The following is a 12,641-nucleotide window of genomic DNA, read 5'->3' as shown; positions in this document are numbered from 1 at the left end:
TAATAAGTGTTACCAGTAGGTTATTTTGTAAACTTCACTAACTTAAGGTTTCTTTCCTTAGCACATGAGCAATTTAGCATTGTCAGAGTTAGTGTTTGTTCTATCTTTTAATTAGATGGTCAGGGGGATGGAAATCATTCCTGTTTACATTTCCCCTTCACAATTTACAACTTCCTTGGACATCTGCTTCCTCAGAATATCTCATCCATCCATTCTTGCTAGTTTGTATACTTCAAGAGCAAAGTGCTTAAATATAGGACCACTTTGCATTAAAATGATACATATTGACTTACTTGTTGTTGTTTTCTCACAGAAACAGTCAGAAGAGAGACTTAAGGTGAGATGTCTCACGAATCCAGTAAAGTTGATATGAGCCAGGTGTGAGACAAGCATATTGGCTGAAAAAGAACAATTCCAGAACAGAGCAGAAAACATGTGTGGAAAAGTATGGTGTAGTTTGTGGACTCAAAGATGGCTTTTGTATCCAGTAACAAAGAGCAAACAACCTACCATGACACATGAACCTTGTAACAGCCTTTGTCAAGAGAGAGTCTCTGTGGCTCAGTGTCCGATTGTGGGGTTGATTCAGAAAGTCTGAGATTTGATTTCCCATCAGGATTGTTATGTCACCTACTTGTGATGCGACAAAAAACATCCTTCTTGATCATATTAAACCAAACTTGCTTTGTATTCATTTTATGCCCTTGCAAGCTACTGAAACAAGATTTCAACCTATTGGTAATATAAATAATCCTCTATTTTGCTTAGATCTTTAAATTTTCACCTGCTCCTAGAGTTCACACTCCTAAGATATAGAACTCATTCAAAACTTAACTTACTCAATTATGGCTTATTTAAGGGAAAAGGCACATTATTAGCATCAGCCAAGCAATCTATTTTCTGATATGTTAGTTAACCCTTCAACTCCCAAGATCTAATTGCTAATTCTCCCCTCAAGCTGCTACACATTTCTTTGTAAGTTAGTTATGAGAATTTGACGTTAGCTCAAGACAACAACTTCTACCTGAGTATTCTTATTACCTTTTTGCCAAGTAACATATGGATATTATAGGGAGAAGTCACATGTTAGTTACTTCTGGGAGTTAAGGTTACTTCCCACCTTCGGAGACAATGGGTTACTTTTCGCAGGAAATCTTGATCCACCATCATTGATGCCAGGAGGTCCCTTTGTCCTATTGGTGTGCAGTTTCAGGAAGTGAGATAATCTCCTGGCATGGCACAAGTTGTTTGTGAACCTTTAGGAGCTAAAATCTCATGTTTGATATAGGGAGGAATACAACAACTTTGAGCAAATTTATAGGATGTATAGATTTGATCGATTTTCATCAAATTTCCCCAAAGCATCCTAGGAATAATGACAAAGGAAAGTGTGTTGAGAAATTTTGATATTTGAAATATTTGTCTTGTGGAGTCCATTTACGCAACACGTCTCAAATATTTTTAGCTAGTGTAACTTTAGATCCCGATATCAACTCAACCAATCAGAATATCGAAAAAGCCAGACACACTCTTGTTGATTGATGCCTTGTGAATGAGACTGCAGCCATTTTGCTCATGCAGCAGCATCCAATGCCCGATAAATTCAATAGAAGAACCTTTGGTTGCTTTATGCCTTACTGGCTTCTGACACTTCCTCAAAGAAAAGTTGCTTAAGTTATATTTTTATAGTAATCTGCATTTACTAAGCTTTCCTCTGATATATGGTTTCCTATGATTTTGGTTAAACTAGCACGAGCACAAAATTTTTTCCCAAAAGACACCAGCAAAGCTGGGAAGTAACCTAAACTCTTTAACTCCCAGATCAAATTTCTAATTCTCCTAGATGTCAACCATACAATTCCTATAATGTTAGTTCAGACAATTTAGTATTGGATCAACTAATTATTTCCAAATTGATATTTTTCTTTAATCTCCTCACTTACCTGGTTGATATTGTGTTGATATTATAAGGAGAAATTCTGTCTTGGTCACTCGTGGGAGTTAAATGGTTAAAGGATTTAGAATTATCTTGACCTTGTAGTTGTTCATTTCCTGGGATGTCAGCTGAAAGGATGATGAAAACTACCTCCTCTAAGCTGATGAACTTAATTCTCATTACTTGTTTATTCAACAATGCACTTATGTTTTCAGGGGAAGTTGCATTTTCATCACTTTTGGTAGCTAAATGGTTCAGTGTGGAAAATGAATTGTGAAAGTTGGCTGGTATGAAGTGACATAAGGAGGAGCATCAGGGATAGGAGAACCTAAGGAAAACCTAGAGGAGGGAGGGTGGAGGAACTATGGCTTGTCTCTCTCTCCCTCTCCCCCCCCTTCACCATCATTTCACTTTCAAATGGCACACAGTCCTTTGCACAAATCTCTCTCCATAGACTCTTGCCCTTCAGCCCCCATAATACATCAAAATTCAATATGGTCATTCCAAAACAGGGGTAGTTTGGTGATGAAGTTTCTGAGCTGTTGAATACAGTTGGCTGTGAGTCAATGTAAAAATGATAACAAGAGGCAAACCACAAGGAAAGATTAATGAAGGCCAAAACACCAAAAGAGGTACTGAAAAAAAAGACAGGATTGTGAACTTGTGGATAAACTCTGCCGAAAACAATTGTTTAGTGTATTTTGTCAGACCAAGTCTAAGGTTGCAAAATAAATCTGGGAATAAACTCCAACAATCCAATCCAATTCTCAGTTGTATTTATTTACACTTATTTTAGTAAAATAATAAATTTCACTTAATTAACAAAACTGAAAAATCAGAGAAAAATAAGAAATGCAAAAGTACTTCAAATAAGAGAAAAATGTGTAGTGATCACAGGAACAAAAACTTTCAAGTTGGCCCAAGAATAAGTAGGCCTCCTAAGAATCAGTAAGTTTTTAGTGCCCACTGACAATTAGGAACAAAAGTCTGCCATCAGTAACAAAATCTCATCACTAATTATACTTTTCCTAACAGATCCTTTTGATGAAACATTTTCAAACATCATATCAACAACTTCTTTAGCATTTACCTTTTCCTGAAAGTTCTAAAAGATTAAAATATGACAATACTGACCTCCCCACCAAACCCCTGAGGTAAAGGAAAAAAATACATAGAAAACTGCCACTTGTGCATCATCATACTCAACAAAGCCATGCATTCCTGGTTTGCGATTTTGTTTTCCTACAGTATTCCAACTATCTTTTTGATAATATCAGTTATCTTTCTGCTCTGAATTCTAGGAGATTGTTTCATTGATATCTTAGGAATTGTTTTTACTCCTCAGTTTGACTTTGGCAGTAATATTTTGTGCAATGCTTGTTCTCCTTTTCTCCTGTTTTTTTTACCTAACAACTCACAAAACAAGTTAGAGTTTAGTTTTGGTGTTTTCTGATTGCGATCCAAAGGAAACTTTACCAAAGTTCTTATATTAGTAAAAGTTTAGTTCATTTCATGCTTTCAATTTTTTCATGCTGATTCATTTTAGTCCCCTTAATAGGTCTGAGGGCTGAAATGCAGCTTTCAGTGTCACTAGCTTTCAATTCAGCCTTATTTGCAAGAGCATTCAAAAATAACCATTTATCTACAATAAAATGAAAAATGTCTGTTCAAACTAATACCAGTGTCCATTCAAAAACAATGTGCAGGAAAGATAATCTTTGTGCAGGATCAGTTGTTACTCTGTTTCTTCTCTGCTTCATTGTTGTCCTCCTTGTGTTCCTCTTTCCTGAAACAAACATAATACAATTTCAACTCTTAAGCATTATATGGATCAGAATTTCTAAAAGATTCAAAGTAGCTAGACACACAGCTCAAATAGCTATCAACTTCAAAGTCATTAGGTAGCTTATATCTCTCAAGTTGCTTTCATTGCATTTACTTTGGCCTGTCTAACATCCTCTTGGGCTTCCGTTTGAAGAATGATTTCTGAAGATTTCGCACACTAAAGCAACTTTGATTCAAGGCCAATTTTGAAAATGATTCATCAAAATCTTCTGGTTTTGTGGGGAAGGGGGGGGGGAGAAGGGGGGGAGGGTCTAAAGAATATTATGGAGCCTTACAGGGGATCAGGTGAATTTTACTGGGAGACAACCAAAATCCTCGAGCAGCACTCAACCCCCCCCCCCCCCCCCCCGGCTGCTGAACAGTCCCTAAGATAGCTAATGTTGGGTAACGTAAGGTAGCTAATGGAAATTTCTTATCAGAACTAGACCTACCCGATGTATGTAAAATCCAACGTCACGTTGTCTCCCATCAGCACAAATGGAGCCCATTGATTAGGTTTGGGAAAGCCGTTGCTTCTCAACCATTTTACGGCCTGGTGAAGAGATTCACTGGCACTTTCTCCACGAACAAGGTGCTTGTAGAAATGATTCATGAGCTGCTCCGTTGCTTCGTCTTCTATGGCCCACGATGCTACCAACACTGAACGTGCACCGGATGCTAAGAATGCACGAGCGATTCCAAGAACTCCTTCGGCTTTGACCAATCCACGCGCACTGTGACAACAGCTCAATACAACCAGTTTTGCTCGCACTTGAGTTCCGAAAATGTCGGACATTGTCAAGAGGTAGTCTTCTTCTTGTGGAAAACTGTTGGTGGTGCATTTAGGACATTTAGGCGACAGGGCAATCTCTCCTCTTTCGGCATTTCCATGTGCGGCAACATGTATGAGACTCACTGAAGGTATCGCTTGAAGCACTGCCTGCTTAGTTGCAGACTCTCCTAACAAAGGCTGAACTCCCAACAGTCGACCAACCATCTCTGCTTCCTCTCTAGCACAGGACAATGGTACAAAGTCAGCGACACGTCCATTGTAATACACCTGGCCAACCGCAGGATCACCCACTACAAGTGCACCATTTTCACTGTGATAATCCGCTGGACAATCTTGAATGAGCCGGAGGGTCGTTAGGGAAGGGATGATACGGATTCTGTAAGTCTCTGATAGATACTTTCCGGCTGCTCCATCACGCAAGGCAGCAAATGGGACTCGATACGAGAAACGATACGGCACAATGATGATTTCAGGCTCTGTTAGTAAATCTATCACAGGAGCGATGATCCATTTGTAACACAAATGATGAATTCTTTCGGTTTCTTTGCTTTCGTCACCGCGCAAAGTTGCTCGGCTCTCTTCAAAAAGAGATGTCGTTACGTTGCCATCCAAAGATCGATCTTCGCAATTCGCTGTGAATAAAACGCCAAAGCTGGCGGCGCTCTTTTTGAAAATTCCCTCCAAGTTGCAAACTTTCTCAGGAATGAGAGTGCTGTCTTTCACTTTGTCGGTGACTCGAAAGGAAATGTCTCCATTTGCTTTCAAAACCCAGAGACAAACTTGCCGCCTAGTATACAATATGTACAAAAAGACACAGTTACTCTCATTCTTCACAATGTTTTCAATCCCGAACCATGATTGTGGATCAGCTGAGATGTGGCTTTCAACGGAGAACTTCTCTGCCATGCATTCTACGAGGACTCTCGCTCGTCTCAGCTCCTCGACATAAAGAGCGTCTTGAAATTTGCCAGTATTGCAAAGCAAGTTAGTGAGCAAGTGATAAGGAAAACTACCGTGCGCTTCTAACAGAGATATTTCAAACTCTTTGTTTCCTTTAAGAAAACTCCTCAATTGTTCATATTTTCCAATACATTGAAGGAGATGTTCCTTTGCCTCCACAACCTGTGACTGCGATACCTTTAACTGTGTAATGCTGATAAGGCTTTGAAACTCAGTCATTATGTCTCCAATTTTACTGCTTATGGAGCGAGCCTTCTCTAAGTAATCTTCTGCCACGTCGCATTCACCAAGCGATCTAGATAGATCTCCGAGGTTGTAGTAACCGTGTCCTTCCAGAGCTTTATCCCCACATTCCTTGCTGATGGTGAGCGCCTTCTGATAATGTTCTTTTGCTTTCTGATTGTCATTGATAAAAGTGAACACTTCTGCCAAACCTGCGGAAGCGCATCCTTCATTTCTTCTATCTCCAATTTCGGTACTGATGCTGAGTGCTTTGTCGTAATATTCTTTAGCTTGACGACATTTCCTAAGGCTGCAGTAAACGTTTCCAAGGGCTAAGTATCCTGAACATTCCATTCCTCTGTCTCCTATTCCTTTTGCGATCGCCATTGCTTTCACGTGATGTTCTTTGGCCTTCTGATATTCGCCAAGGGATTCAAACACAGCTCCGAGGTTCCCGTATGCTCTTCCTTCTCCACTTCTGTCGCCGATTTCTATCGCGATGGCAATTGCTTTCTCGTAATATTCTTTGGCCTTCTGATATTCGCCAAGGGATTCAAACACAGCTCCGAGGTTCCCGTATCTTGTTCCTTCTCCATTTCTGTCGCCGATTTCTATCGCGATGGCAATTGCTTTCTCGTAACATTCTTTGGCCTTCTGATATTCGCCAAGGGATCGAAACACAACTCCGAGGTTCCCGTATGTTGTTCCTTCTCCACTTCTGTCGCCGATTTCTATCGCGATGGCAATTGCTTTCTCGTAATATTCTTTGGCTTTCTGATATTCGCCAAAGGATTCAAACACATGTCCGAGGCTCCCGTATGTTCTTCCTTCTCCACTTCTGTCGCCGATTTCTATCGCGATGGCAATTGCTTTCTCGTAATATTCTTTGGCCTTCTGATATTCGCCAAGGGATTGAAACACAACTCCGAGGTTCCCGTATCTTGTTCCTTCTCCATTTCTGTCGCCGATTTCTATCGCGATGGCAATTGCTTTCTCGTAATATTCTTTGGCCTTCTGATATTCGCCAAGGGATTCAAACACAACTCCGAGGTTCCCGTATGTTTTTCCTTCTCCACTTCTGTCGCCGATTTCTATCGCGATGGCAATTGCTTTCTCGTAATATTCTTTGGCCTTCTGATATTCGCCAAGGGATCGAAACACAGCTCCGAGGTTCCCGTATGTTGTTCCTTCTCCACTTCTGTCGCCGATTTCTATCGCGATGGCAATTGCTTTCTCGTAATATTCTTTGGCCTTCTGATATTCGCCAAGGGATTCAAACACAACTCCGAGGTTCCCGTATGTTTTTCCTTCTCCACTTCTGTCGCCGATTTCTATCGCGATGGCAATTGCTTTCTCGTAATATTCTTTGGCCTTCTGATATTCGCCAAGGGATCGAAACACAGCTCCGAGGTTCCCGTATGTTCTTCCTTCTCCACTTCTGTCGCCGATTTCTATCGCGATGGCAATTGCTTTCTCGTAATATTCTTTGGCCTTCTGATATTCGCCAAGGGATTCAAACACAACTCCGAGGTTCCCGTATGTTTTTCCTTCTCCACTTCTGTCGCCGATTTCTATCGCGATGGCAATTGCTTTCTCGTAATATTCTTTGGCCTTCTGATATTCGCCAAGGGATCGAAACACAGCTCCGAGGTTCCCGTATGTTCTTCCTTCTCCATTTCTGTCGCCGATTTCTATTGCGATGGCAATTGCTTTCTCACAATATTCTTTGGCCTTCTGATATTCGCCAAGGGATCGAAACACAGCTCCGAGGTTCCCGTATGTTCTTCCTTCTCCATTTCTGTCGCCGATTTCTATCGCGATGGCAATTGCTTTCTCGTAATATTCTTTGGCCTTCTGATATTCGCCAAGGGATTCAAACACAACTCCGAGGTTCCCGTATGTTGTTCCTTCTCCACTTCTGTCGCCGATTTCTATCGCGATGGCAATTGCTTTCTCGTAATATTCTTTGGCCTTCTGATATTCGCCAAGGGATCGAAACACAGCTCCGAGGTTCCCGTATGTTCTTCCTTCTCCATTTCTGTCGCCGATTTCTATCGCGATGGCAATTGCTTTCTCGTAATATTCTTTGGCCTTCTGATATTCGCCAAGGGATCGAAACACAACTCCGAGGTTCCCGTATGTTGTTCCTTCTCCACTTCTGTCGCCGATTTCTATCGCGATGGCAATTGCTTTCTCGTAATATTCTTTGGCCTTCTGATATTCGCCAAGGGATCGAAACACAGCTCCGAGGTTCCCGTATGTTCTTCCTTCTCCATTTCTATCGCCGATTTCTATCGCGATGGCAATTGCTTTCTCACAATATTCTTTGGCCTTCTGATATTCGCCAAGGGATCGAAACACAGCTCCGAGGTTCTCGTATCTTGTTCCTTCTCCATTTCTGTCGCCGATTTCTATCGCGATGGCAATTGCTTTCTCGTAATATTCTTTGGCCTTCTGATATTCGCCAAGGGATTTAAACACAGCTCCGAGGTTCCCGTATGTTCTTCCTTCTCCATTTCTGTCGCCGATTTCTATCGCGATGGCAATTGCTTTCTCGTAATATTCTTTGGCCTTCTGATATTCGCCAAGGGATTGAAACACAGCTCCGAGGTTCCCGTATGATGTTCCTTCTCCTTTTCTGTCGCCGATTTCTATCGCGATGGCAATTGCTTTCTCACAATATTCTTTCGCCTTTAGATACTCGCTGAGGATTAAACAAAGAGATCCAAGTCTCGCGTAAGCCACCGCCTCTTCTCTACGGTGGCCAATCGTTTTCATGATGGTAAGAGCGCTTTTACAAAGTTGCTTTGCCTCTGCAAACCAACATTTTGCCTTGTATTTGTCTCCCAGTTGTATGGTTAGTTCTCCAGCGAGGACAAACTTGTCAATAAGTTTTGTGGTGTATCGTGTTGCATTTGTATAACCAGAAGTGGCGTAGAACACATTGAATAATACATCAGAGATATCGTGATCAAGGTTAATACCAGAGTCAAGTTTGTGAAGTAGAAATAAACATTCATTACATAACTCGGTCGCTTGTAGGCCACGATCAGTGTTGAGAAGAAATATGGCGACATCCAAACCAATCTGGACTGATTTTAGAATTTCTGCTGCGTTATTCATTACGTCATGTCCTGAATGTTAAAAGAATTTCCCCAAACGTGAGAAAAGAATCAACAAAAACTAAGACTTTCTATAGATGCATGAGCGCCTCCTGTCTTTCTTGTTTAATTCAAGACAAGCTCTATTAATTTTTTTTAACCAATTGATCGTCGGTTAATCCAGTGATCGTGCCATGCTGGCGTTCAACTCACTGATTATTTATTTTTTACATGCCACACAATTAATTAGAACTGAATCTGGTCGTAGTGTTCTGTTTGAAAGTGACTTCCACTTACATTCATTAGAGGGGAAATCAAAATTAGCACCCTTAACCATTAAAATTTAAATTCAACGCAAGACATTGTTAAATTGGTGTTTATATAACAAATTAAACGACGATGAAATTAGAGGATCCTCGCAGCTAAGAACACTACTGAAACGAGTAGTTGTAAATAGGACCTGAAAAAAATTTCAGGCCCGTACGGGATTTGAACCCATGACCTCTGCGATACCGGTGCAGCGCTCTACCAATTGAGCTAACAAGCCAACTGGGAGTTGGTCAATGAATTGGGTCCAAATAAACATCCAAGTGAATGAAGATTTTAGGTATATGAAAATTCACATATTTGCACTGCGGACGGGCCTGAAATTTTTTTCAGGTCCTATTTACAACTACTCGTTTCAGTAGTGTTCTTAGCTGCGAGGATCTTCTAATTTCATCTTTCCACCGCAGTGCAAATATGTGAATTTTCATATATCTAAAATCTTCATTCACTTGGATGTTTATTTGGACCCAATTCATTGACCAGCTCCCAGTTGGCTTGTTAGCTCAATTGGTAGAGCGCTGCACCGGTATCGCAGAGGTCATGGGTTCAAATCCCGTACGGGCCTGAAATTTTTTTCAGGTCCTATTTACAACTACTCGTTTCAGTAGTGTTCTTAGCTGCGAGGATCTTCTAATTTCATCTTTCCACCGCAGTGCAAATATGTGAATTTTCATATATCTAAAATCTAAACTAAACGACATTAAATATGTTGAATCTACATCAACATTATCATTTTTGGAACTTCTACTGGGTAGACATTGTGAATAGAACGGGACCATTTTAGTGGGAGTGTATTCTACACGACGCGTCTCGCGCGTGCATTCATGTCATTCACACTGACCTCTGCAACTCGCTGTATCCGCCTGATAGGTGAAAGAACTTTCCTGAATAATGCTTTTTGCTCAGGAAGAAGATTTCCTCGGACTTCTAACTTCAACAGATGGCATTTATGTTATTGATATGTTTTGGTTTTGAAGAACAATTTTGACTTTTCCTGAAAAATCCTATATCTGTGATTTCTATCAGGAGATAAGATGAAAGCGCAAGCTGTCCTTTCTTTCTTATTGGACAGTAAGTGGCTGAATTTTTTTCTGTGGGACTATGAAGGGGTTAGTTTCTTCTTTCCCATCCCTTGTGCTCACCCGTTTTTTCGCCCTCATGCACCCCCCTATCACTCGCTCCAGCCGAGTGAGCGGCTTAAATCAGAAAGATTTTTACCGGATTAGATTTTCAATTCAATTCAATATTTTGCCTACCTGAATATATCCTCAAATTTTTTTAAATCATTCTCTTCATACCTTATGGCAAAAGATTATAAAATTTTGGTTATGGTAGTTTTATCAATGTTGATATTTTTTACCCGCGCAGCCAGGATGGTCAACATGCGAGAAGGTTTTCTTGTTTTACTTTGGTAATCTATTTTGATAACTCTTGCAGTCTCGAAAACTTTAAATTGTCTTTGATATTTCTGTATTTCATTGCAGTATCATACCAAAGCTATCAAATTGACTTTCAAAATCCAGGGACTTAATTTTCCTCTAATCTCTTGCTCTTCATTAAATTCTTCTGTACTTAAATCTGATTATGAATCGAGACAAATCAAAACATCTTTCATTGATCTAGGGACGTTCTTCTACGCCACACAGATCTTGTGTCGTCTGGTGTAGCAGACATACTTGATGGAAATAAATTCAATAAAAAAAGTTATATTCCACTGAAAAACGAAGTGTGAAACCACTCAATGTCTCCAGAATGTTCAGATAAATATATATGTGTTGGTATTTCTAACCTTGTATCCCGTACAGATAAAGCCGGCGTGTCAGTATCAGAAACTCGCTTTTGAGATGCGTGAAACCATACATATAAATGCCGTTGATCTCAATGAGCTTGTTAGACATGGGATTTTTCGCTTTCCCTTAGAGACTTAAACAGTTAAAATGCTTTGTTAAATATCTTTTGTTAACTCTATCAGTCTCACTTGCAGAACGTTCGGTAGTTTCCCTGGTTAGTTCTCTTGGTACAGCACTTTTACTACTTAATTGACGAATAAATAAATCGAGAACCGTCAAATCGTCTCTAAAAGAACGTGGGAACTTACTTTCTTGATACTGAATTTCACCTCTAAAAAATGTCTCGTTTCCATTACAGGAGATAATGCTATTGCGTGACTCAGATATTGTTCATGCATCGCGTTTCAGACTAAATTTCATGGACATGAATTGAATCTAAGACATTTCATTCGATTGAAGATGAAATGATAGAGAGAGGCGTTTGACGCATTTGTTCTTTTGTTTTAAGCGGAAGCCACGTCCTGATGAAATGCATCGAAACCGAGTCCGTGTTCAAACCCACGGTTTGTGATGCAGTAAATCAAATGTATTACGCATGTCACTCATTGCTAATCAATCTTTTCAACCTCCCTTTTAAAATCTTTATATAGGCCTATCGTTGACAGGCAACTGAAACTTCTAAAAAGCGATTGGAAATCATCCGTTAGCTTTGTTTTCTAGGCAAAGGGAAATTTTCCCCTTGTAAAGGATTCCACTCGTGTTTTAATACTTAAGTTACTCATGTACCTACTTTTCCGAACTATTTTTATAGTCAGTTAAACAGTACTGTCAGTTTTTGTTCGTGGAAAATGAAACTAAGGAAGCAATGACAATACAGGGCCAAAAATGGGAAAAAAATCTCACCTTTGAAAACAGAAAATGTCTTCTTTAGTCTCCCGATGGTGTGACTGATAAAAACATAAGTAAGAGAGTGAAATTAGACTTTCGCTGCCAAACAAACGTTATTGCAAATAGCTAATATAAGAACGTTTTACTCACACGTTTGGTAAGAAGAAACCATTAAAAAAAACTAAGGAAGAAAATTTTTTTCTAGATTGCCTATAAGAAAGAAATAAAAAAACGCGCTGAGTGCATTGTTAAGTCATGTAAGCACGCGGGAATTTTTTATGGACACTCGAGAAGTGCGAACAAGCCGAGCCGAAGGCAAGTGCTTCTCGCACTTCTCGAGTGTTCTTAAAAATTCTAAAGTGCTTATATAACTCAGCAATGCTCGAGGAACAAGCTTTTTTACTTCCTTGGAAAATGTATCGTGAATTGCGCGCGCTCGTACCTTTGATGTAGGCTGCGTGCATTATATCTCATTATAAAATAATTCAAATAGTACGCGCGCTCTGATTGGCCATAAAACCATTTTACATGAGCGTATGTAAACACGGTTTTCGTTCCTTTTTCATTAGTTATTTTATAAAAGAAATGTAAAATGGTTTCCGTGTTTACATAGCCTGGTGTAAACACTTGGGAGGTTGGGAGAACACGAGATAAGCTGGAAACCACTCCACTTCGCGTCGTGGTTTCCTACGCTTATCTCGTGTTCTCCCAACCTCCCAAGTGTTTACATCAGGCTATGTAAACACGGAAACCATTTTACATTTCTTCAACAGTGCACTCGTGTGACGTAAGGCGCGTGC

General features: G+C 40.1%; 1 protein-coding gene across 1 annotated transcript; it reads right to left on the bottom strand.

Annotated features, from left to right (window-relative positions):
- Positions 1-2,695: 2,695 nt before the first annotated feature.
- Positions 2,696-9,002, bottom strand: LOC149046498 (uncharacterized). The gene is made up of 2 exons (XM_089205463.1): positions 4,213-9,002; positions 2,696-3,722 (listed from the first exon to the last, which is right to left on the bottom strand). The coding sequence occupies exons 1-2, from the start codon at positions 8,856-8,858 to the stop codon at positions 3,665-3,667; spliced, it is 4,704 nt and encodes a 1,567-aa protein (XP_089061589.1). The 5' UTR covers positions 8,859-9,002; the 3' UTR covers positions 2,696-3,664.
- Positions 9,003-12,641: the final 3,639 nt, after the last annotated feature.

Source organism: Pocillopora damicornis, chromosome 4 (genome assembly GCF_964200805.1).
Source record: "Pocillopora damicornis chromosome 4, jaPocDami1.2, whole genome shotgun sequence".
Taxonomy (NCBI): domain Eukaryota; kingdom Metazoa; phylum Cnidaria; class Anthozoa; order Scleractinia; family Pocilloporidae; genus Pocillopora; species Pocillopora damicornis.
Note: the sequence above shows the minus strand (reverse complement) of the source record. Positions and strands in the feature narration are given on the sequence as shown.

Coding starts and splice junctions, on each gene's coding strand:
- LOC149046498 (XM_089205463.1), bottom strand. CDS start 8,858: ATGAATAACGCAGCAGAAATTCTAAAATCAGTCCAGATTGGTTTGGAT. Junction 3,723..4,212: donor TTGGATTTTACATACATCGG/GTAGGTCTAGTT, acceptor TGTTTGTTTCAG/GAAAGAGGAACACAAGGAGG.